This window comes from Ambystoma mexicanum, chromosome 2p (genome assembly GCF_040938575.1).
Source record: "Ambystoma mexicanum isolate Mex_15411 chromosome 2p, UKY_AmexF1_1, whole genome shotgun sequence".
NCBI classification, from domain to species: Eukaryota; Metazoa; Chordata; class Amphibia; order Caudata; family Ambystomatidae; genus Ambystoma; species Ambystoma mexicanum.
In genome coordinates, this window is record NC_090923.1 from 48485152 (window position 1) to 48510570 (window position 25419).

The window sequence follows — 25419 nt, forward strand, 5'->3', positions numbered from 1 at the left end:
ATAGTTCTATAGGCCTGGGGTAGAGTCAGTCATGTGATATATTCACCTCTGGAAGGCCGGTAGGGCTGGGGAAGACTAAGTCACGTGTTAGGACCACCTCTGATAGGTGAATGGGGCAGAGTTAGAAATATTCGGGCTGTATCTCTGATAGTTATAGGCCTGGGGCAGAGTCAGTCATGTGATATATTCACCTCTGGAAGGCCGGTAGGGCTGAGGCAAAGTGACTTAGTAAGTTTACCTTTGCATAGGGTGGTGAGCCCGGGCAAGTGTTATTCACATGGGGGGACTGCGCCTGAAAGCACTGTGGAGCGGGGGACGGTTGGTGAAACCTTTGAACGTTCATGTATCCTTCCTCCTTTTAATTCTGCTTTATTTTGATCTGTTGATATGATTTATTAATATTGTGAAAAGCCATTTAAATGACTAACACAATAAAATAAAATAAATACAAAATTAAAAAAAAAGCTGGGGACCGAGTCACTCACACTCTAGGACGAATGAATGACAGCGACTGGCTGCAAAAGACCTCAAGGCATTTACAGGCTGTGTTGACATGTCTAGCTTCCACAGCTTCCCTGCAAGCCAGACAGTCCTTTTGGAGATTGTTTTTTCCTCATCTGATCACGTGTCACCCAAGGCTCCTTATGAAAGCCATGACCGCGCTTGGCAGACAGGACGTCATTGAGCAAGATGACCACCACAATGAGTGCTCACAACAAGGCAATGTTTGATTTACCATTGACCGTCTACAGAGTGAGCCGCCCCTTTCCCCTTGAACCTCAGTCGTCTCCAAGCATACCCCCTGTCCCACGCCAAGCAGCTAAAAGCAGGGTGAAACATGTCAGTGCTTAGTTAACATGGCTTTGTAAAGGTCTGTCTACGTATTTGTATTTTATAGAGCGCCTTAAGCCAAAGCGCGGAACATTTTAAAACAGGATACGGTACAATAAAAAAGGTTAAGCAGTTAAACAATCAAATCCTGGTAGCAATCATTCAGGGACGCTGAAGGTGATGGGGTTTCAAGGAAGCGCGCAAGAGAGAGTAAACAGTGATAGAACGAAGGGAAAGTGGGAGAGAGTTCCGGTTGAGAGGAGCAAGAAGCTCAAAGGATCAGAACCGAGACTGGGCACAGGGAGGACGAGGAACCACAAGTTTAAAGAGAGAGGAGCGAGCGAGACGGAGTATAGAAGGATAAAAGCACAGCCAGGTAGGTAGCAGCAAGCCCATAGAGAGATTTAAAGACGAGGCAAAGGAAGGGACATTTAGTTTGAGAGTGGAAAGGTAACCAGCCGAGTGTGGCGAGAGAGGAGGAAATAGAATCTCGATAGGGAACAATCCTAGACTCCTCCTCCATCAAACAGATGTATCTTCAGGGCTTTCTTGAATTGGGCAATTGACGGCACCTATTTTAGAGACTGTGGCAGATCATTTCAGACCCTCGTTGCCCAAGATGCATGACCATTGAATGGCAAGGAGTTGCATTGTGGCAGGCGAGATCAGGCTTTTGCCGTGTCAGGGTGGTCGTTGGTCAAACCAGACTCAATGTGAAAAGGAAAGTTTCAGTTGCTTCCTGAAGGACCAGTGTGATGGTCTGATCTTAAGGCAAGAGGTAAGGAGTTCCATTTTTTGGCCGTGATGACAGGGAAGCTCTGACCACCAGACCTTTCCCTCCTGAATTTGGGGATTGTGAGCTGGTTGGATGTAGAGGTAGCGAGTATGTTTGGTCAGGTGGACTTTTTATATTTTTTCCGAGTGGGCTCTCGAGCTGGATGCGACAGGCATTTGTGTGTAATGGCCATTGTTTTGAAAGCCATTCTTTCTTGGATAGGCAGCCAATGTGCCTTCTTCCTGGCCGCGGAGATGTGATCCCTCCTGGGGATGTTTAGTGCTTCTCTGAGGGCATTATTTTGGAGGGCCTGAAGTTTCTTGAAGATTAGTGAAGGGAAGCCTGCAAAGAGAACATTACAGTAGTCAAGCCTGGAGCATATCATGGCCGGGGCTAGAGTCGTAAACTGTCGGTGGAGAGGAACGGTCTGCAGCGGATGCCGCTGGAGAGGCGCTGGCATTCACTTGTCTGGTAAGGGACAGGGTAGCATCTAGATGAACTCCTAAGGTCTTGACAGATTTGGATGCTGAGAAGGTGTTGCCTTCGATCTGTGTGGAATGATTCGTAGGCATGGCCAAGTTTGTCGAGGCTGTGGTGTGCGCCGATGAGGAGGATCTCTGTTTCTTCATTGCTTAAACAAAGATAATGCAAAGCCATCCAAGCTTGTATCTTCTGAAAGACTGTTTGTTAGGAGATTAGGTCAGAAGAGTAAGTTCCAGTAAGGGGTAGAAGATTCTGCGTGTCGTCCACGTACTTCATGTACGAAATGCAAGAGGAGTCCAGCAGATCAAATAGAGGCTTTGTAAAGATATTGTACAGTGTGGGGGAAATGCAGGATCCTTGTGGAACGCCACTCTGCACTATGGCAGGGGGTGCTGGGGCTGAGGCCGAGAACACCCCGGTAGACATGCCTGACAGGAAGGAGCAAATCCAGGAGACAAATGGGATGCTGAAGCAAGGTGTTGCAGAGGATTTGGTGATCCACCAGGTTAAAGGCAGCAGATAAGTCGAGAAGAAGGTGAAGGGCCACTTTTTCAGAGTCTTTGATTTCATCCTTTTGGTTTTTTTAAGTCCAATAGGGCGGTTTCGGTGCCGTAGCCTGGCCGAAAGCCAGATTGGCATAACCTTAGCAGGTTGTTGGATTCCAGGACTGCCTGGATCTGTACGCATGCTACATGGTCCAGGATTTTAGCAGAAAGGGAACCGTTGTGAGAGGTCTGTAAATGGTAGGTGTGTCCGGGTCTATAGAAGGTTTTTTTAACAGCGGGAGGACCCAAGCCTCCTTGAGGCTAGAAGGTGCTAGACCGGCAGAGAAGGAGGCCTTAATGAGAGTAGTGATGAAGGGAGTGAGGGGTTCAACACATTCTTTAATCACTGGTACTCAGCAGATATCACCTTGACAGCAGGAAGGTTTAAGGCGTTTAATGATCTCAAGGACTTTGTTTTCAGAGACATGGTTGAAGTGGAAGAGGGGTGCGATTTGGCAGTAGTTGTGTTTTCACTGGTATGTGGGGCTGCCGGGCGGTCGGTTTTCCATGAGTTTAGATGAACTAAAATCTTCTTTTGGAGCAGGTCTATTTTCCCTGATAAGGCATCTTGGATGTTGGAGCACCAGGCCATATCCCTGATGCAAGTAGTTGGAGGAGAGGTGGGCGTTTCTAGTTTGCGCAAGATTGAACTTCACTTTGCATTTGTGATTCTGCTGTTGTAGGTAGTGCTTTTTGTCAGTCATATCTCCTTTTTGTAGGCACTATCTGCAGCTGAGAAGCTGGCTTTCTTACATGTTGACGGGCTGTTTAACCATTTGGTTTCTGCTACACTTTTTTGTAGTCCGAGGGCTTTGAGCTCAGCAGAGAACCAGGTGTTGAATGTGACGCGGGTTTGGGTGTTTGTGTGGTGAGGGGAGCTACTTTGTTAATGGCGAGTGTTAGGGTTTGATTATAGAGGTCTACCAAGGAGGGTGGATCAGTGGCAGAGAAGTGTGCTGATACTAAGTTGTCCAGGTGTGGTAATAAGGAGGTTTTGGAAATTTTAGTCGTACTTCGGGTGGCTTCCGCAGGAAGCACAGTGACAGCAGGGGTGAGGTTGGTCACCGCTAGGCTGAATTGTAGGATGTTGTGGTTAGTCTAAGGGACATGGCAAGTGAGAGGTGATAGAGATATTACCGTTCAGATCCGCAAGCCAGTCTAGGGTGCAGCCTTTGGTGTGTGTAGGGCTACAAATGCCTTGTGTGAAGCCTAGGGAAGCCAGCGAGCTGGTTAGTGAGTGTGCGTTCTTGCCTGTGTTGTCGTGTAGGCCTGCGTTCTTGTCTACGTCGGCGTGTAGGCCTGCGTTCTTGTCTGTGTTGTCGTGTAGACCCGCGTGCTTGTCTGTGTTGTCGTGTAGACCCGCGTGCTTGTCTGTGTTGTTGTGTAGGCCCGCGTGCTTGTCTGTGTTGTTGTGTAGGCCCGCGTGCTTGTCTGTGTTGTTGTGTAGGCCCGCGTGCTTGTCTGTGTTGTTGTGTAGGCCCGCATTCTTGTCTGTGTTGTTGTGTAGGCCCACGTTCTTGTGTGTGTTGTTGTGTAGGCCCGCGTGCTTGTCTGTGTTGTTGTGTAGGGCCGCGTTCTTGTCTGTGTTGTCGTGTAGGCCCACGTTCTTGTCTGTGTTGTCGTGTAGGCCCGCGTTCTTTTCCACGTCGGCGTGTAGACCTGCGTGCTTGTCTGTGTTGTTGTGTAGGCCCGCGTTCTTGTCTGTGTTGTTGTGTAGGCCCGCGTTCTTGTCTGTTTTGACGTGTAGGCCTGCGTTCTTGTCGGTGTTGTCGTGTAGGCCCAGGTTCATGTCTCCTGAAATAATAGTTTTTGATGAGGGCTTGGCGTCGGAGAGCAAATGCAGGATGTCCTCTTCAAAGGTGAGGATGGGGCCCTGGGGCACGGTAGGTGAGATGCAAGGTGATGGTAGATTTGCGGGATACATTGAGCTTGACGCTAAGTATTCCGCCTGCTGTGTCAAATGCATTCGGGATTACTCTAAGGGATAGTGAGTCTCTAGTTATGAATGCAACCCCTCCAGCTTTTGCAGGTGGTCTCTCCCTTGCGGTAGATTGCGTTATTTGCTGGGAGTTGCTAGTGAGAGGTTGGGTGTCGGTGGCTGGATGTAGCCAAGTTTCTGTCACTGCGAGGAGGTCCAGGTCATTAGTAGTTAATAAGCCCTGTATAACCAGGGAGGGTGCAGTGATCGGTCTGGCATTCACGAGGGCTCCCTCTAGTGGTGTCTGCGTATGGTTGCTGTCAGGATTGTTTTGGAGCTGGGGGGCGGTGGCACCTTTTTCATAGGGCTTGTTCTGCGGGACCTGATTGTTGATCGGTAAAAGACACGAGCGCAAGGGCAAGGCGATACTTGTACGGTTTGAGATAGGTGGGGCAGCGAGGGTGGACTTAGGCTTGGAAAGCAATGATGCATGTCTGGTAGTTTGCAGGACAGGGTTGGCAGTTGGGTTCAGGACAGTAAGCTTCTGGGGTAAGTCGATGTGCAGGTGTTGAGTAGGCAATGTGGTGCAGGCTAGGCTTTCTTTGTTGCCCCTCGGGGTAGTCACATTACAGCCAATAGCAATTTGTGGCAAGGCAGAGTGCAGCTCCTGATGCAGCAATACACTAAGTGCACACTAAATTGGCGGATTTCCGAATGGACATTTCACATGAGGTAATTACCATTAGCGCAGGTGGTATTCCTGGAAATCTGCCTACGGAGGAAAAAGCCACCTGGTTGGTGAGACCGGATCCGCATTTCCAGAAATATCTGGGCATCTGCGTGCCATATTCTTCTGTTTTTTGCACTCTCTTGTGAAAATATAAAAGGTTTGGCTAGAGTAGGGGTTCATGCATGATCAATGAGCGTTTTATGGCAGGAGCCCTCATAACTACCCAACCTATCAGTGAGCTCACCAGATGCCTCCATGTCACACAACACCATGCCCCAATACTGTGATTTCATTCCTCCATGAATTGCATCCTGGGTATTGTAGTCTTTGGTGAGTGCAGTTTGTATAGAGATGGTCTAAAATAAACTGAAGTAAAAGCAAAGAAACGAACTGGAGAAGGGTATTCCTGGTGGCATGGAGTGTTCTGTTGGTACTGCCTATCACTCGGTTGTTGAAATACCCCCTACTATGCCCCCCCCCGCCCTGTGACCTTTTCAACGTAAAATCTCTGTATTAACTGCTACCCAAAAGGATCCATGTAACAATGCAGAGTGGTCCGCAACCTCTGGAGCGCCAGATGTTTAGCACTACAAATCCCATCAGCCCTAGCCACTGTAGTCAATAGTGAGGGGTCATGGGAGAGGTAGTCTAAAATAGCTGAAGAGGTTCAGGCTGCAAACTCCTGGATGGGAGGAAACACTCGCCACATTATTCCCACAGGACGCCCTCCAGACCCAAAGCCCCCGCAGAGAGATGTATTTACATGTATTTACTGAAAGGTTAAGACATCTTGCAACAAACATTCCGGGGCGTGGGGGTGGCAGATGTTTCAAGGATTGATAATGCACTGAATTGTGACGTGCACGAGATGTACAAGGCAACTTTTATTTAACCATATTTAGATTGTGTTCGTTTCCCATAATGCTCTGCTGCATGAGGTACGGGGGTAGGTGACTGGTTGCACAGGTGTGGCGGCAGTCAGGACGGTTCCTTGGTTTCCTCTCATGACGACGTCTCGTCTTCTTTTCAGATTGCTTTGCGTTATGACATCATCGTGATCCTGGAGGTCTTCGATTCCAAGGAGAAGGCGGCCAAACTACTCACAGACAAGCTGAACAGGTGCGCCATCAGAGTATTGTGTAGTGGTGCAGCGGGGTGCCAACAGGGCCGTCACGAGGGGGGTGCAGGGGGGGCAAACTGCCCCGGGCCTCGCGCTTGCTGGGGGCCTCGCGGCCCCCTCTCCTAAGTGGAAGGCAGCACAGTCTCTCGTGTCCTTTATTCACACGGGGGACTGTGCTGCCCCTGCAATGATTTTGCTGTTTCTTGTGAAGCCGTTTGGCTCCGCAACAAACAGCAAAATAATGGCAGACAGCAGGGCTCAGAAGTGAGCTCTGCTGCCTCCCGTCATTCCGCTGAAAACGTAGACATGCTGAATGACAAGAGAGGACTCCTCTCCTGTCAGTCAGTGTGTTCACGTTGCTCAGCGTGACCACACTGACTGACAGGAGTGGAGTTCTCTCTTGTCAGTCAGTGTGTTCATGTTGTCAGTGTGACCACGTTGACTGATGGGAGAGGAGTTCTCTCTCGTCAGTCAGTGTGTTCACGTTACTCAGCATGACCATGCTGACTGACAGGAGAGGAGTTCTCTTTTGTCAGTCAGTGTGTTCATGTTGTCAGTGTGACCACGCTGACTGATGGGAGAGGAGTTCTCTCTTGTCAGTCAGTGTGTTCATGTTGTCAGTGTGACCACACTGACTGATGGGAGAGGACTCCTCTCTTGTCAGTCAGTATGTTCATGTCAGCGTGATCATGCTGACTGACAGGAGAGGAGTTCTCTCTTGTCAGTCAGTGTGTTCATGTTGTCAGTGTGACCACGCTGACTGATGGGAGAGGAGTTCTCTCTTGTCAGTCAGTGTGTTCATGTCAGTGTGACCACGCTGACTGATGGGAGAGGAGTTCTCTCTTGTCAGTCAATGTGTTCATGTTGTCAGTGTGACCACACTGACTGATGGGAGAGGACTCCTCTCCTGTCAGTCAGTATGTTCATGTCACCGTGATCATGCTGACTGACAGGAGAGGAGTTCTCTCTTGTCAGTCAGTGTGTTCATGTTGTCAGTGTGACCATGCTGACTGATGGGAGAGGAGTTCTCTCTTGTCAGACAGTGTGTTCATGTTGACAGTGTGACCATACTGACTGATGGGAGAGGACTCCTCGTCTGTCAGTCAGTATGTTCATGTCAGCGTGATCATGCTGACTGACAGGAGAGGAGTTCTCTCTTGTCAGTCAGTGTGTTGAAGTTGCTCAGCATGACCACGCTGACTGACAGGAGAGGAGTTCTCTCTTGTCAGTCAGTGTGTTCATGTTGTCAGTGTGACCACGCTGACTGATGGGAGAGGAGTTCTCTCTCGTCAGTCAGTGTGTTCACGTTGCTCAGCATGACCATGCTGACTGACAGGAGAGGAGTTCTCTCTTGTCAGTCAGTGTGTTATGTTGTCAGTGTGACCACGCTGACTGATGGGAGAGGAGTTCTCTCTTGTTAGTCAGTGTGTTCACGTTGCTCAGCATGACCACGCTGACTGACAGGAGAGGACTCCTCTCCTGTCAGTCAGTGTGTTCACGTTGCTCAGCGTGACCACGCTGACAGATTGGAGAGGAGTTCTCTCTTGTCAATCAGTGTGTTCACGTTGCTCAACATGACCACGCTGACTGACAGGAGAGGAGTTCTCTCTTGTCAGTCAGTGTGTTCATGTTGTCAGTGTGACCACACTGACTGATGGGAGAGGAGTTCTCTCTTGTAGGTCAGTGTGTTCATGTTGTCAGTGTGACCACACTGACTGATGGGAGAGGACTCCTCTCCTGTCAGTCAGTGCGTTCATGTCAGCGTGATCATGCTGACTGATTGGAGAGGAGTTCTCTCTTGTCAGTCAGTGTGTTCACGTTGCTCAGCATGACCACACTCACTGACAGGAGAGGAGTTCTCCTGTCAGTCAGTGTGTTCATGTTGATTAGAGAGGACTCCTCGCTTGTCAATCAGTGTGTTCACATTGCTCAGCCTGACCACACTGACTGATGGGAGAGGAGTTCTCTCTTGTCATTCAGTGTGTTCACGTTGCTCAGCGTGACCACGCTGCCTGATGGGAGAGGAGTTCTCTATTGTCAGTCAGTGTGTTCACATTGCTCAGCGTGACCACGCTGACTGATGGGAGAGGAGTTCTCTCTTGTCAGGCAGCATGTCTACGTGTCGGCTGCGTGGATGCTTTTTAAGGGTGCATGGAGGTAAGGTAAGTGTTTTTTATTTTAAATTAAAAGTGTATATGTGTATTTAAATTAAATTAGTATGTATATGTGTATGTATGTATGAATGCATGCGTGCATGTTGATGTTTGTGTCAATGCTGTGTTTGGTTTTATGTATACATGAATGTATGGAGTTGTGTAACTGGTGGATGAATGCATGGGTGAAAGTGTTTTTGTGAGTGTGTGTTCAGCACCACCCCTAAATGTAGCCACCCTGGGGGCCACTTCATTAAGGGGTGGGTTCATGGCATCAGAGGTGCACCTAGACTAAAATGTCAGGGGGGAAAGGGGACTAATACTTCAAATGTTGGGAGAGGTGCTAACGTCAGTAGCTGTGAGGAAGGGGCAAACTTCCTTGTGTGGGGGCACCTAAAATCTTTCCACTTTTCGAATGAGACTCTTCTGGTGAAGCTTCGATGTTACAAGCAGCTACCTCTTGCCTTCATTTCTGAAACATCACACTTAAGGACTGCTGTGAGAATGAGATGTCTCATGTCACCACTTCCCTTCTAATCACTCCCCTAGCATGCAAGTGCTAACCCCACATCACAATTTCAATTACCTAAAAATGTATGGATATGAATGCAGGTGCTAACAGTGAAATGACTTCTCATGGCCATGCTAATCCCTACGGCAATTCTCACCCAGTTCCTGCCCTCCCCACCCAAAACACCTCCTCACTGGAACTCTTTGGGCTAGCTTTAAACATGGCTAGCCATCAAACTTTGCCCTCAATGTGCCTGCAAGTGTTTCCTCAAAGGAGTCTTCTAAGAGTTCATGACTTCATTGGAGTTGTAAAGACGTAACTGGTGTAATAAAAATGTCTTAATCAGGTCTGCCTTTGGCCACTCAATTTAAAAACACCCTGCATGTCTTCGCTGAAATTCTTTTAAAAATAAGCATTGGCAAAGCCAACAGTTTTGGCTTGTGTATAAGTATTAGGCATTTACGAAGCACTGCTATTAGCTGCTCAGGTACTCAAACCATTTTGCACTGGCACTATCAATGGCCAGCTAATACCAATACAGAAGTGCCTTTCCCATGCCTACACGAATGCCCAAACTGTTAGCATTGCCAGTGCTCTTTTTGCTTTACCCTTGATGCACAGGACTATGCATCAAGGTTAAAGCAAACATACTACTTGGCTAAATTGGCCCACTTTGAATGTAGGCCAATCTAGCCAGTAATAACACTTATGGTACACAGTCAGCTCTGATATACTTTCTGTGGCATGGCATTTTTACTGGTTGGGAATCCGTACATGGTAATAATGGCAAATATTGATGCAGCCTGCTTCAACATAATTAGAACAACCAGCATGAATATATGTTTATACTAGCATATCCCGCGTGGAAAGGCAGCATGAAATGTATTGGAAAATGTTCCTATGCACAATTTGTGATTTGCATCTATTGGGAATTTCCATGTGCTTCCATACAAAACCAATTACAAACTGTGTGGATTTCTACCCAATTTTGCAAAGAAAGTGCTGTAAAATGCATACTTTTAACCCAATGTTTCATACATTTTCTTGGGAGTGAGAACCCCCTCACCCCCCCAAGCCACCCTTGTTTGGTTTGGGCTCCCTCACTGTGCTCTCTTGATCCTGACTAATTCGAACAAACACTTAAGCCTCTTAAGTTCAGAAATGTACCAGCCTCCACTTTACATCATTTGTCAGTGTGTTCATGTTGTCATATGATTTAATGATATGAAATGGCATTTATAACGTGCCTGTACGCAAGTGTTTCTAGGCGCGACAAGGCAAGGAGGGAGAAACAAAAGAGTAGGACAAAACACAGATCTTACTAGGCCTTGTGTCATTCAGATCGTGCAAGAGCAGGGAATGGGGAGGGGAGAAGTGCTGAGGGTGGGGTAGGATGTAGAAGTGCAGGAACAAAGGAGAAAGAAGAGTGCAGCCAACCGGTGGCAAGTGTGAGTACTCATAAGTGCAGCCAACGGGTGGACAATACGAGCAAGAGCGGGGACTGTAGGGTTACAGATACAGACCACAAGTGCAGGGGAGCCAAGAGGCAGTGCGGGATTGCAACAGGACAGGCAGGGACCTGGGCCCGAATTCAGAGCTTGACCAGGTGACCAGTGCATGGATCAGGCAGGTGATCAGCAAGGGAGAGGAAGAGAGAAGGCAGAAGCAAATAAACAGGTCTTGAGGTGCTTCCGGAACCGGAGATGGTGCTCCTCAAGTTTCAGCGAGGCAGGGAGGCTGTTTCCAGAGGGAGGCCCCAGCTGAAGAAAGAGATCTGCCCTCAACTCTTTGCTTGGAAAAGTGATTGACCCTCAGAGAATTGGAAGTGGCACAGTGGAGAGCTCATGCCATCTTATATATATTCATTAATATGATAAAAAAGTTAGTCTGGCATGAACCTTTCTTCAGTAGAGAAAGTAGTAATAAACCATATTTGGGATCCTGCACACAAACTCAAGGGTAGATTTCTCAAGTCTCCTGTGTGCGGATATGCCGCCGCTGGCCGAGTGCAAAAAACTGTAAGGGGGCCTCACCAAATGTTTTGCCCCGGGCCTCACCACATCTTCTGACAGCCCTGGGTGCCAACAGCAAGGATGTCAACAACCAGTATAGCGCCTATGTTCTGTCATGTTAGCGCCCTGCTTAAAACGTTCAGGTTTGGTCAGCCAATCGAGAAAGATGGGGGGTTGGGGAGAGGCGCCAAACTAATTCTGGCCACAACTCCCTGGTATTCGCTTGAAATTCGTTTATCATGCCGGGCTCAAGCAACCAGTACCCTTCCCGCCTGTCCCTTCATTGCTCCGCAACGTAACAGACTCTTCCCCCCCCCATATCCCCCTGTCAACAGCAGCCCCATACACGCCGCGGTACCCCCAATATGGCCATGTTGCAATGACTGCTTTGAAAAAGCAGGGACGCTGAAGGAACCCCTCATTTTTTGGCTACACTTTTCCAAACCACATTGGAGAAGGAATTATCAGGTATTAGGTGCCCGGAGCCCTCATTAACGGCCCCCGTTTGTTCGGGACGCAAATGCCTGGGAATTCCCACACACCCTTCCCCCTGTTCACGAAGACCACATTCTGTTACAATATGCGACGCATATCATGTAGCATAATATCACGGGCAGGGGTGCAGTAAGGGGTGGGGGGGGCATATCCCCGTAGGAATCAGGGCGTGCCGCCTATGTGACAGGTCTCTTTGCACTGCACTATTGGTTGCCTACATCCATTGCCACGCACCACTGGTCCTTCATCCAGACGCTCACTGCACTCTCAGTAGAAAGCATGAATTTGTGTGTTTTTTTAAATTTTAATACTCAAGTTACATTTGAGGTTTGGGGTAAAGCTAAATCAAACATAGGTGATCTAAAGGGCAACCTACTTAGGCACACACATATGGGAAGGTAACTTTAAGACAGCCTAGGAAACTGATTAAATACAGATGCGTACAAATTATCGCATTTACAGAATGAAGGCAAAATAACAAGCACTCCTCCTTAAGGCTGCAAAAATGATCATATTATCCAACACTCCAAAATTACCCGCAAGATCATACAGCACTTCAAAGGCGTCCTCCAGATCTAGATACAACACTCCAGAGGAGGCCTCATATCTGAATACAACACTTCATAGGTGACCTCCTGATCTAGATACAACACTCCAGAGGAGGCCCTCATATCTGAATACAACACTTCATAGGTGACCTCCAGATCTAGATACAACACTCCAGAGGAGGCCCTCATATCTGAATACAACACTTCAAAGGGGGCCTCCGGATCTAGATATAACACTCCAGAGGAGGCCATCATATCTGAATACAACACTTCATAGGTGACCTCCAGATCTAGATACAACACTCCAGAGGAGGCCCTCATATCTGAATACAACACTTCAAAGGCGTCCTCCGGATCTGGTTACAACCCTCCAGAGGAGGTCCCCATATCTGAATACAACACTTCAAAGGTGGCCTCCGGATCTGGTTACAACAGTCCCGATGTGGCCTCCAGATCTAGATACAACACTCCAGAGGAGGCCCCCATATCTGAATACAACACTTCATAGGTGACCTCCAGATCTAGATACAACACTCCAGAGGAGGCCCTCATATCTGAATACAACACTTCAAAGGTGGCCTCCGGACCTGGTTACAAAACTCCAGAGGTGGCCTCCAGATGTATATACAACACTCCAGAGGAGGCCTTATATCTGAATACAAAACTTCAAAGGTGAACTCCAGATCGGGGCTCCAGATCTAGATACAACACTCCAGAGGAGGCCCTCATATCTGAATGCAACACTTCAAAGGTGACCTCCAGATCTAGATACAACACTCCAGAGGAGGCCCCCATATCTGAATACAACACTTCAAAGGTGGCCTCCGGATCTGGTTACAAAACTCCAGAGGTGGCCTCCAGATGTAGATACAACACTCCAGAGGAGGCCCTCATATCTGAATGCAACACTTCAAAGGTGACCTCCAGATCTGGATACAACACTCCAGAGGAGACCCTCATATCTGAATACAACACTTCAAAGGTGAACTCCAGATCTGGTTACAACACTCCATAGATGACCCCCAGATATAGATACAACATTCCAGAGGTGGCCCCCAGATCTAGATACAACACTCCAGAGGTGGCCCCCATATCTGAATACAACACTTCAAGGGTGGCCTCCAACACTCCAGAGGTGGCCTCCAGATGTATATACAACACTCCAGAGGTGGTCTCCAGATATAGATACAACATTCCAGGAATGTCCAGCATACTGAGAGGTACTCTGGGATAATGCTTGGGGGGATGACAAGGCCTTGTTTGGTGTGGGCGCTGGCAAGATTAGTACGCTATAATTGCAGTTACTTGCTAGAACTGTCATCTAGTGAGGATCCAGTCTTGAATTGAAATACAATCTAGTGATAGTCCAGTCTTACGTTGAGTTTCATGGTGTTTCATTAGTGTTCAGATACAACATGATCCATGTGGCATCTTGTGCCAGGAAAAAAAAACAAAAAAAAGTGAAACACAAAGCCAACGCGCCTTTCGACCGAAGTCTTTTTCAAAGGCAAGGCAGGAGTGGTAGTTGGCTCGAGGTAGAGCTGGTGGGCTCTTAGTCGAGCTTGTAGATAAGGAGTCCAGTTGCTGGTGCCTGGGGAGGCTTGTTGGCCTCATCTGATGCCGGAACGATGTGGATTCTGCTGGGTTCAGCCCAGAAGTGGCGTATGCAGCCATGTTATGTCGCATACTCTGGGATAAGGCCATGTGGTGGGCAGGAAACCTTTGGATGCCGAAGAGAGATATTGTGTTCTGGAATAAAGTGAATGAGGCTTCCCCATACTAAGGGAGTACTCTTACAGGAACATTGGTGGCGGCGGTATTCTGCAATATGTGCACTTTGGGGTTTAGAAAGGTAAACGTTCCATAGGCGGGATCTTCTGGTATATGTAAAGATTTGGGAGGAGTAGCATCCGCCTGACTGAGGGGGATTTATGGACCATGTAAATATTCAATCATATAGCGATTGCCCATGCCGAAGGGCGTCCAGCATCACGTATGCATAAGAGGGCAGGGGCAGGGGTAGCCGTCATGCATTCCTGGCACCTGCAAAGATTGGCATGGAGCGTAATGCCCCCATTCCAAGGAGTGTTCTCAGATATGAATTTGTGGAAGTTCTGGGTTACTTAAACCTGAGAGGGCAGGGTGACCTGCTGTTTGAGGCTCTGTTGGAATTATAAATATTGGAGGCAAGTACAATCTGCCATATTGCCGGGGGCTCTGGATAGGTAAACATTGGAGGGCAAGGGGGAACCACCAAACAAGGGATGTTTTTTGCCAGGTGGAGAGTTTATGTGGGTAAAAAGACTGGCCTCTGCCATGTAGCATGAGGGTAGCCTGCTCTTCACAAGTTTGAGTCATAAGGCAGCGCTGATATGCAGCATCAATCCTCTGGAAAGCACTATATAACATCACAAATTCTTCTAACTATAAACTTAGTAGAATAAGAGATTCTTTCATGAATCTCTGCATTCTCTGAAATGGAATCTCTGAACTGGAAATTTCTGGAGATTCTTTCATGAATCTCTGGATTCTCTGAACTGGAGAGTTCTGGAGATTCTTTCATGAATCTCTGGATTCTCTCAACTGGAATCTTTAAACTGGAGATTCTTCCTGGAGATTTCTCGAAATTCTTTCATGAATCTCTGGATTCTCTGAACTGGAATCCCTGAACTGGAGATTCTTCCTGGAGATTTCTCGAAATTCTTTCATGAATCTCTGGATTCTCTGAACTGGAATCTTTGAACTGGAGATTCTTCCTGGAGATTTCTCGAAATTCTTTCATGAATCTCTGGATTCTCTGAACTGGAATCTTTGAACTGGAGATTCTTCCTGCAGATGTCTCGAAATTCTTTCATGAATCTCTGGATTCTCTGAACTGGAATCCCTGAACTGGAGATTCTTCCTGGAGATTTCTGGAGATTCCTTCATGAATCTCAGGATTCTCTGAACTGGAATCCCTGAACTGGAGATTATCCCTGGAGATTTCTGGAGATTCTTTCATGAATCTCTGGATTCTCTGAACTGGAATCTGGATTCTCTGGACATGAATCTCTGGATCTCGGGGTGTATGGGGCATGTAAACATTGGAGGGGTACTCTTGGATATGTAAACATGGGATGGCAGGTGGATTTGCACCTGTGATATCTTGGACATATTGTCATTACGGGGCAGGAATACCTGCCCCATGGGGGATGTTGTGGGGTATGTAAACTTTGGAGGACAGGGCGACCTTCTATTACCGGGGCAGTTTCTCGGATATGGAGAGAGGGCGAGCAAATCTTTCGAACCTCTTTGAGTTTCTGATGTATCACAGCCCATATTGCACAGATGTCCACACTTAACCACATAGGCCTACTGTACCTAACCCATGCCTTTCTTCTCCCTAGCTGTGCAAAGGGAGGCCATTACCAGTACCTCCTGAGCAAGCCTCTGGGGCGTGGGGAATACAGGGAGCAGTACCTCTTCATTTATCGGTAAGAACTTTCTGTGTACACGGTTTTGATGAGTGTTAGCAATGATATAACCACTTGTCAGTCTTATATGTAACATAATTAGAGGCAGACTTTCAAGACAAAAATCTACTGTATTCTATGTGTCTTGCCCTATCAATGAAGGAATGATGTATATAGAAAAGTCACTGGTTCTCTTCAAAATGGCATCATGTTGCTGGAAAGAAGGTGAACAAAGGTTTGCAAAATGGCAGAAACCATCAAAAAGTACACGAGCAAAAACATGAGCATTGCCATTTAAAAGAGTCAATATTAGGAGAAGCATCAGGTAACCAATAAGGTCACAGCAGGAGGACGTGGATTAGCAGAGAACGTGCCCATTCATTGAAAAGAGAATCGCAGTGACAGGTCCTCAACAAACATGGTACCCTCCCTCCCGCTCGAGATGAAAAATCCCTGATGAGGTGGAAGAGAGGGCCTCTTGGCACAGTGGGGGTCCCTGCATCCAGCTGTTCTATCTTCTTTCCAAGTGGGACAGAACAGCTGGAATATCAGACGGAATAATGAAATGAAGAAACGAGTCAATATACACTGGAATCTTCTGGCATGTTCATACTCGCCTCACACACAAGGCATTTTCGTCACTTCCTTTTCTCGCTCCTCCTCTTCCTCTCCCTCACCCCCTTACGTACAGAGTCTTTCCAGGGGCACAACGTCTGCCCCTGCTCTTATCTGTCCAGGTCTACATCTCTTCCCCCCATGCAGAGTGTCCTTATAATTCTTCCTGACCGGCCTTGATGTGCTTGACTTACATCTTCACTAGATGTTGAATCTCTTATACCTTTCATGGTGGGGTCACCGTCTCGTTCTTCTTCAGTTGACTGTATGATGTTATCATTTGCTCAGACATTCTCTCATCTTCTAAAAGCTCTCAAATGCAGCGTGTTTCGAGTTATCTCTCTGCGATCAGATTTGGTTGCTACCATGTTTCCTTTTTAGGGTGTTATGATGCCAGTTTCAGGCACATACCATGTATCCGTCTTCAAGGTGTCCTTTGTTGCATCAGAACTTCGTCTCCAATCTTAATCTCTTTGTCAGTTGCATGCCTGTGTTTGGCTGCATATTCTTTGGACGTCAGTTGCATGGCTGTGTTTGTCCGCATAGTCTTTGGCCGCTGCCTTTCTGTCTGTATCTTCCTCGTCCTTGGTGTGCTTAAAAACACCTTGGTGGGCTAACTTAGTGGTCAATGGTCAGGAGCTCTGCTGGTGCCAGACCTGTAGCAGCATGTGGAGTGGCACGATATTGACGCAGCATCTTGCACTGTAGCAGCATGCAGACTAGCACTATAGTCACGCAGTATCTTGCACAGTAGCAGCATGCGGAGTGGCACGATAGTGACGCAGTTTCTTGCAGTGGAGCAGCTTGCAGAGTAGCACAATAGTAACACAGTTCCTTGCAGTGTAGCAGAATGTGGAGTAGCACGATAGTAATGTAGTATCTTGCACTGTAGCAGCATGCAGGGTAGCGCGGTATTGACACAGTATCTTGCACTGTAGCAGCATGCAGAGTAGCACGGTATTGATGCAGTTTCCTGCACTGTAGCAGCAGGCGGAGTAGCATGATATTGACGCAGTTTCTTGCAGTGTAGCAGCATGCAGAGTAGCACGCAGTATCTTGCACTGTAGCAGCATGCAGAGTAGCGCGGTATTGACGCAGTTTCTTGCAGTGTAGCAGCATGCATAATAGCATGATATTGACACAGTTTCTTGCAGTGTAGCAGCATGCGGAGTAGCACGATAGTAACACAGTATCTTGCACTGTAGCAGCATGCAGAGTAGCGCAATATTGACGCAGTTTCTTGCACTGTAGCAGCATGCGGAGTAGCACGATATTGACTCAGTATCTTGCACTGTAGCAGAGTAGGGCGATATTGACACAGTATCTTGCACAGTGCTTGTTGTATTGACACATTGTCAAGTTCCGCTCTTTGCATTGTCCTTTTAATCGTAGCCAGGAACCTCTCTGCTGTGCCACTGGCCTGTGGAGAGTGGTGAGCAATAGCAAGGGCATGTTTGATTTTCACACGTGGTGTGAGTGATAGAGCGTCCGTGGACCTGCATCTTGCAAGGTAGGAACCAGGCGTGGGTGGGCGGATTTCACCTGGTCCTGCAATAGGGCATTTCAGGTCCGTGGGAAACACCTGTCTGCATCGAAACGCTTGTGTACAGGCACGTTATAAATGACATATCACATCATATCATAGCTTCTGGTGTGTAGTGTCATTGGGCCTAGAAATGATGTTGTCTATGGTATGCTGCACCCCTGAAGGTGGGTACTAGTTTTGAGGTGGGGCCTAGTTCTTTTCCCTCTTGGTGCAGAGTTTAGAGCAGTTTCTGAAACTGCAGGAGGGGAGCAGAGCTTGCATTTGTTTCCGGCACCCCGAGACTGCTGCTCCCTGATTCCCTCAAGAAGGCCCACCTACTTGTTCCATTGGTTTTACATGGGGCACAAAGGCGGTTGGAATGACCCTCGTGGTCCTGGAGTGTAGGGGCCCACGGTCCTTAAGGCCATTATACTGCCTGCCATCATCGCCAATCAGGGAAGTTTGTTACAGACCCCATAAGAGTTCTTCAAATCATTAGGTTTCAGACTGTTGCTGCTCCTCCAATCAATATCACCTCCTGATGGTGGTTAGCTACGACCACTAGCAACACGCTGCCGTCACCAGGTGGTGGTCAGCTACGGCCACTAGCACCACGCTGCTGTCACCAGGTGGCAGTCAGCTACGGGCACTAGCACCACGCTGCCGTCACCAGGTTGCACTCAGTTATGGCCACTAGCACCACGCTAGCATTCCAGGTGGCGGTCAGATACAGCCACTAGCACCACGCTGCCATCACCAGGTGGCGGTCAGATACGGCCACTAGCACCACGCTGCCGTCTCCAGGTGGTGGTTTGCTACGGCCACTAGCACCACGCTGCTGTCACCAGGTGGGAGTCAGCTACGGGCACTAGCACCACGCTGCCGTCACCAGGTGGCGGTCAGCTACGGCCACTAGCACCACGCTGCTGTCACCAGGTGGCAGTCAGCTAGGGGCACTAGCACCACACTGCCGTCTCCAGGTTGCGGTCAGATACAGACACTAGCACAACGCTGCCGTCTACAGGAGGCGGTCAGATACGGCCACTAGCAACACGCTGCCGTCACCAGGTGGCGGTCAGATACGGCCACTAGCAACACGCTGCCGTCACCAGGTGGCAGTCAGATACAGCCACTAGCACAACGCTGCCGTCACCAGGTGGCGGTCAGATACGTCCACTAGCACCACGCTGCCGTCTCCAGGTGGCGGTCAGATATGGACACTAGCACAACGCTGCCGTCTCCAGGAGGTGGTCACAAACGGCCACTAGCACCACACTGCCGTCTCCAGGTTGCGGTCAGATACGTCCACTAGCACCACGCTGCCGTCTCCAGGTGGCGGTCAGATATGGACACTAGCACCACGCTAGCATTCCAGGTGGCGGTCAGATACAGCCACTAGCACCACGCTGCCATCACCAGGTGGCGGTCAGTTATGGCCACTAGCACCACGCTAGCATTCCAGGTGGCGGTCAGATACAGCCACTAGCACCACGCTGCCGTCTCCAGGTGGCAGTCAGATATGGCCACTAGCACAACGCTGCCGTCTCCAGCAGGTGGTCACAAACGGCCACTAGCACCACGCTGCCATCTCCAGGAGGCGGTCACAAACGGCCACTAGCACCACGCTGCCATCTCCAGGTTGCGGTCAGATTAGGGCCACTAGCACAACGCTGCAGTCCTTGTACATGTGTGGTGGAGTAAGTGCCTTTTCCTGTGGGACCACACGTGCTGAATGGTGAAGCAGTTCAGGTAACACCAGGTCCAACAACTTGTTGCTATGGTGTGAAAGCATGCCTGCTCTGAAGAGTATTTCAAGGTATTGCTGCATATGTGGAGGGCCTCCGGGCATGTTGGTGATGTTATCAGCGTTGACATCTGATGTTACTTGTGATGTCATATGTGCGGCCATTAGTGGCAGGAGCAGTGCCTGATAGCATGATAACCATAAGTATCACATTTCAGCGTTTTTATGTTTCGGATGTAAATATAATGTTTATGATTACGTATACTGCATGAAATATATTCCTGTTAATTGCAGAGCCCACAACTGCAGTCAGTTGCTTTGGCGTGGCTAGTCGCATCTGAAGTCTTTACTTTCACGCCACCTTTTAGCTCAGATTCCCACAACCGAAATATAGTTCTTATGTCAGTCATTCACTGAGATAGTCAAGTGAACATTACTGCACACCCAACACATCATAACTGTTAAAGACACTGGGACAGTACTCACAATCTCTGCCACAGTAATTGTTATTTACCTGCCATGTAATGTAGCGTGTATCATGTAATATGCCTTCAATGTAATGTACAGATTATCATGCTACATCAGAGCCCATAACTGCAGCCTGTTTCTTGGGGGTACAGTAGATGGCCAGGTCACCAGTCACTCTGCTCGCTCCAACTTTTATCACAGCACCTCCATAATTGCTGGCAGAGCCCCACAAACCAAGCCCCGTTCGCAGGTCAGCATTTACAAACCCAGTAGCATAGTCCAACACACAGGACCCCACACCCCACACATAACAGATGCTCAAAATGATGCCACAGACCCAGTATCTCCGCCAAACGTCCTGCAAAGTAATGCACAGTGGATCATGTAATGTCCAGACCATGGTCTACTGAGTTCCCATAGTGCTTTGCGCCCATAGCAACTAGCTGTACAAATGTCACAATTTAAGCATTGTTTAAAAAAGTTCATTTTAGAAACTATATGTATGTGTGTGCATTTCCCCCATAGTTTATACAGATCCAAAACAATCTTGCGATTGAAATATTGTTCAAGGTGCTGACCGCTCATGTCTGTGTCATTTCCAGAGATGACGTCGTGCAAGTGAAGGAAACCTACCAGTATGAAGACAACCAAGAGGGCGACGTCGACGCCTTCGCAAGGGAACCCTTCGTCGTTAGGTTCAAGTCTAAACAAACAGGTGTGTGAATGAGTTCTGGTTTAAAGCGCACACTGCAAACTGTTTCTCTTCTAAGCACGTGAGTTCATTATACTGGATTGATGCTGGTTTAGGAGGCCGATTCTGTGGTAGGAGGAATCCTACCCTCAGATGGTTTAATGCCTTCCCTTCTGGGGAAGGCATTAAACCATCTGACCGAAAGGCAAAGAGGTATTACAACGAACAGGGTATCTTGACTTTTCATCGAAATCCAAGGCTTCTAAGACCTTTCCAACGAATTTTACTCAACGAAAATACTTTCCATCAAATGCATTATCATTGAATACAATTCGATGGAAATTCGATGTATTTTTAAATTTAAAATGAGGGTTAAGGTATGTGGTAGGCAAAGGGTTAGATTTAGGGTTAGTGTAAGGGGTTGGGCAAAGGTTAGATTTAGGGTAAGGGGTAGGGCAAGGGTGAGATTTAGGGTTGGGTTAGTGTAAGGGGTTGGGCAAGGGTTAGAATTAAGGTAAGGGGTGGGGCAAGGGTTAAGGTAATGGGGTAGGGCAAGGGTTAGGGTTTGAGTTTGGTTAGGGTTAGGGGGGGGTGTTTTCGGAGTTGGGGGGTTTTGGAGGAGGGAACCAACCCACACAATTATTTTTTTTAAAAATGCAACGTTACATGAATCTGGCCAGTACCCAAACCCTTTGAAGATTTCAGCACTGGACAGCTCCATGTATTGTTTTAATGTTACCAAAAAAATGCATCGAAATGCTATTTTTTTACATTTAAAAGTCCATATCCATCTAAACTTGTCCATTTATATAATCGAATGACTGGCTTCGATGCAAATGCACTTTTACATGTAAAAGATAGCATTTCGATGCATTTCCATGGATGGAAAAACATAAACAGAGCAGCTGGGCTAAACTCAAAGGAGGAGCTAGACTTGCAGTAAAGTAGAGTTACTCCCAATAGTCACCCCTAGAGAATACAGGACATTGGTACTTTCAAAAACGGTATATTGTATTATTCACACAAACATAACATGTTTAGAAGGTCAAATAAATACTTTGGGTTACACTTAACACGTAGATAAATGTCTGTAAAAATGCCGTAATGTCCTCACCCACTCCTAACCTGTACCCCATATATTATGTATGGCACCTGGGAGGGGGGGTGGGGGGGTAATGCTTAGCCTAAAATGCCCAGAGGGCTTCCAAAAATTAGGATAACATCAGGCTTACAACAACAGAGGCAAAAGGTTGCATTACACCCCTAGAAATTCAATTATATTAAATATCCAGCAATTAGACAGGAGTGTAATGCTGAGATTTAAAACTGTGCAAGAAATCCATTAACAGAATATCCTGTAGAAAACTCCAGGGACCAAAGTGGGGGGGGGAGGGGCAATGAAAAATGTCTGTGCTCAGGTAAGTACCTCTTAAGTCACTTTAGTAGAGAGTCCACGTTGGTAAACGTGCTGCAGATGACATTTCGAGACAAAGTCAATAGGCAAAGCCAAGGTTAGGTGGAACAGTTCGGTAAGTCTGAGTGGTACCTCACAGGTGCATAGAAGTTAGACACCTACCCCAAGGGATGCCAGAGGAGACCCCCTCAAAGAGTTCTACTTACAGGTTTGACCCCCCAGAAACCCCAGGAACATAAGAAGCAGAGCAGGATTTGGGCCAATGTAAGTCTAAAGCATTTGAGGCATACATAAAGAAACCCACGACCATGGACCTAGGGTACCCCTGCGGGTAGGATTGAGGAATAACCACCAGCCCAGGACTCAGGTAAGTACTCATAGTCCCAGTTTCTGAGAACAGACCTCAGAACGGTGCAACAAGCCGGGGAGTAAAAAGCTACTCTTTAAGCTTGGATGGAGGATCCGGTCATCCAGGCACCTCTGGATCAACATTGACGCAGACGGTCAAAAAGAAGATGAATCGTAGTTGACCCACCAGCCAGGAGTGCAACCCATGGTGCAGAAGGCACCAGGGAGACAGAGGAACCTGACCAGCCAGATACAAGTGGCTCGGTGGGCAAAACAGAGCAGCCAGCCAGCGTTACATGGTCCCGCAATGAGAACAGCAGTGCAGGGGACCAAATCAAAAACAGAGGTGGGGTAGTGGTAGGACCCTTTTGGATCACGGCACATTCCTACATCAAGGATCATGACAAGGAGGATATTTGGGGAAAAGGACAGGAACCCATTCAGAAACGGTCCCACTGTGGGATATCAGCAAGCCCAATGGGGAGATCTAGAGTGGTGACAAGGGAGCGCCCAGATTGGACGTCCGACAGCCCAAAGATGAAACCGGAGCTAAGGGAACGGACACAGGATCCATGCAGTTGGGCAAGATTTGGTCCTTAAAAGCAGCAGCATGGCTTTCTGGTGAAATTCTCCGGCTATAGGTATATAAACCTGCTAACATTCCGAGAGAGTGGGGTAAGGGTTAGGGTGGCTCCCCAGACATACACAATCAGACAAAAAGGAAGCCACATAAAGGTTTTGGTGGGCAGCCAATCAGGCCGAGCCCTTAAAATGACCAAACATGCCTGGCCAACCACACAGTTTATGTATTGGCCTGTCTACGGTAAGGGATCTCTCTACGTGACTTCGAACCACTACAGAGTGTAGGGCGGGGCTCAGAGTGAGTCTATGTTTGCACAACAGCCATTTTAAACCTGCCTCGTAGTTTTCCTATGCAAAGGAAGTCCCAAAAACAAAACGGCTGAAAGTAGGACTTAAAGAAGAACGTTAGAACCTCAATGGCTACTATAAACATTGGGCTACTAATGTAGTTGAAGCGTTTGCATCCCTGGTGAAGCCAAGACTAAATTATACCTGGCAACATCCTACCTTACAAAACGAATGTAGGCCTATATAATCATCATTGGACTGACATGGGGTGCTTAATAAGCAACCATCTCCTAGGTGCCCAAACGACTACCATAGGACCATATACTAAAAAAGGATTGCAGTGGCAGCGTGCTTCAGTAGAAGTCCCTCTGACCACCTTAATAAATCAGACCCCCTCAAAAACTAAAGGTTGAAAAGAAAAGGTAAGGGCCCCATAAATGGGACAGCAGCCGTGCACCCTGTCTAGTGGTATGAACTGGTTTAGACCAGTTCCTGGCCCCCAGCAGGCCATCATACATCCTGTGGGGGTGAGGGTGGTCCTGTGTGTCTGGCAGTTTCTTGGGACAACCTGATTGGCCGATCAGCAAACCATGTGTGGACTAACTGATCAGCCCTGCCAGCCCTCCTTCCCTCTTGAGCTGATGCTTGACTGCTCCAGGTCCGCCCCTATTACACAGGTATGGCCGCCCTTTTGGTTGCCATCTGTTGTTCTGCCATTTTTCTAGGTGGTTGTACAGCCATCTCCAGAGTTCTGCATAAAAAACTCCCCATCAAGGTTTAGGCAATGTGGTACTGACACAGATGCTGTTATTTCATTTCTCCAGCTCTTAAGGACTTTGCACTAATTCCAGTGCACACAACGCCTTTGGACTCAGTCAAGGAAATCGACGAACTCTACGATGTGTTCCTTGCGGTCAAAGAGAAATGGAAGATGCAGGTAAACAATGGCAGAGGGAATATTACAGGCTAGGTGGGCGCTTACCAATGGCAGAGGGAATATTACAGGCTAGGTGGGCGCTTACCAATGGCAGAGGGAATATTACAGGCTAGGTGGGCGCTTACCAATGGCAGAGGGAATATTACAGGCTAGGTGGGCGCTTACCAATGGCAGAGGGAATATTACAGGCTAGGTGGGCGCTTACCAATGGCAGAGGGAATATTACAGGCTAGGTGGGCGCTTACCAATGGCAGAGGGAATATTACAGGCTAGGTGGGCGCTTACCAATGGCAGAGGGAATATTACAGGCTAGGTGGGTGCTTACCAATGGCAGAGGGAATATTACAGGCTAGGTGGGCTCTTACCAATGGCAGAGGGAATAGTATTACAGGCTAGGTGGGCGCTTACCAATATCTTTGGAAATATTACATGCCATGGGTTTATAGTCATTTTTGCATCGAATGCAAGACCATCGAATGCCTTACCATAGAAAAAAATCGCATAGAAAAAAAACCCATCAAATGCATTTTTTTTCTTATGGGGGGGGGGGGGGGTGTTCCCTCCAGCCGCATTTTTTTAACCTTTCATACCCATTTTAATTAAAATAAACCCTTTACCTTTTAAAAAAAAAATGTGTTTGATGCTTTTTTTCGATGCATTTTTTTCTATGGTAGGGCATTCGATGGTCTTGCATTCGATGCAATGACTAGATACCATTGCCATGCTGGCTCTTACCAATGGCACAAGAATATTACGGACCAGAGGGGCTTTTAACAATAGCACTGGGAACTTTACAAGCCAGGTGGGCACTTACCAATGGCACGAGAACATGACAGGCCGGGAAGGCTCTTACCGATTCACAGGAAATATTAAATGCCAGGCACGCTCTTTCCAATGCCACTGAGAATATTACAGCCCAACTGGCTCTTACCAATGGCAATGGGAATTTTACAGCCCAACTGGCTCTTACCAATGGCAATGGGAATATTACAGCCCAACTGGCTCTTACCAATAGCACTGGGAACATTACATGCCAGGCGGGCTCCTACCAATGTCACAGGGAATATTACAGGCCCGGTGGGCTCCTACCAATGTCACAGGGAATATTACATGCCAGACAGGCTCTTACCAATGTCACAGGGAATATTACCTGCCAGCAGGCTCTTACTAATGTCACACGGAATATTACATGCCAGACAGGCTCTTATCAACGCCACTGAGAATATTACAGCCC

At 47.8% G+C, this 25419-nt stretch overlaps 1 protein-coding gene across 2 annotated transcripts in view; it reads left to right on the forward strand.

The window, feature by feature from the left end:
* Window positions 1-25419, forward strand: part of LOC138566182 (deoxyribonuclease gamma-like) — an 83430-nt gene that overhangs the window by 25702 nt on the left and 32309 nt on the right. Inside the window, exons 3-6 of one of the 2 annotated variants that reach the window (XM_069643217.1) lie at window positions 6313-6401; window positions 15508-15594; window positions 20528-20640; window positions 24073-24185. In XM_069643217.1, coding sequence (XP_069499318.1) covers window positions 6313-6401; window positions 15508-15594; window positions 20528-20640; window positions 24073-24185 — 402 coding nt within the window. The remainder of the gene's footprint in view (window positions 1-6312; window positions 6402-15507; window positions 15595-20527; window positions 20641-24072; window positions 24186-25419) is intronic. The other variant, XM_069643218.1, reaches the window with a different exon arrangement.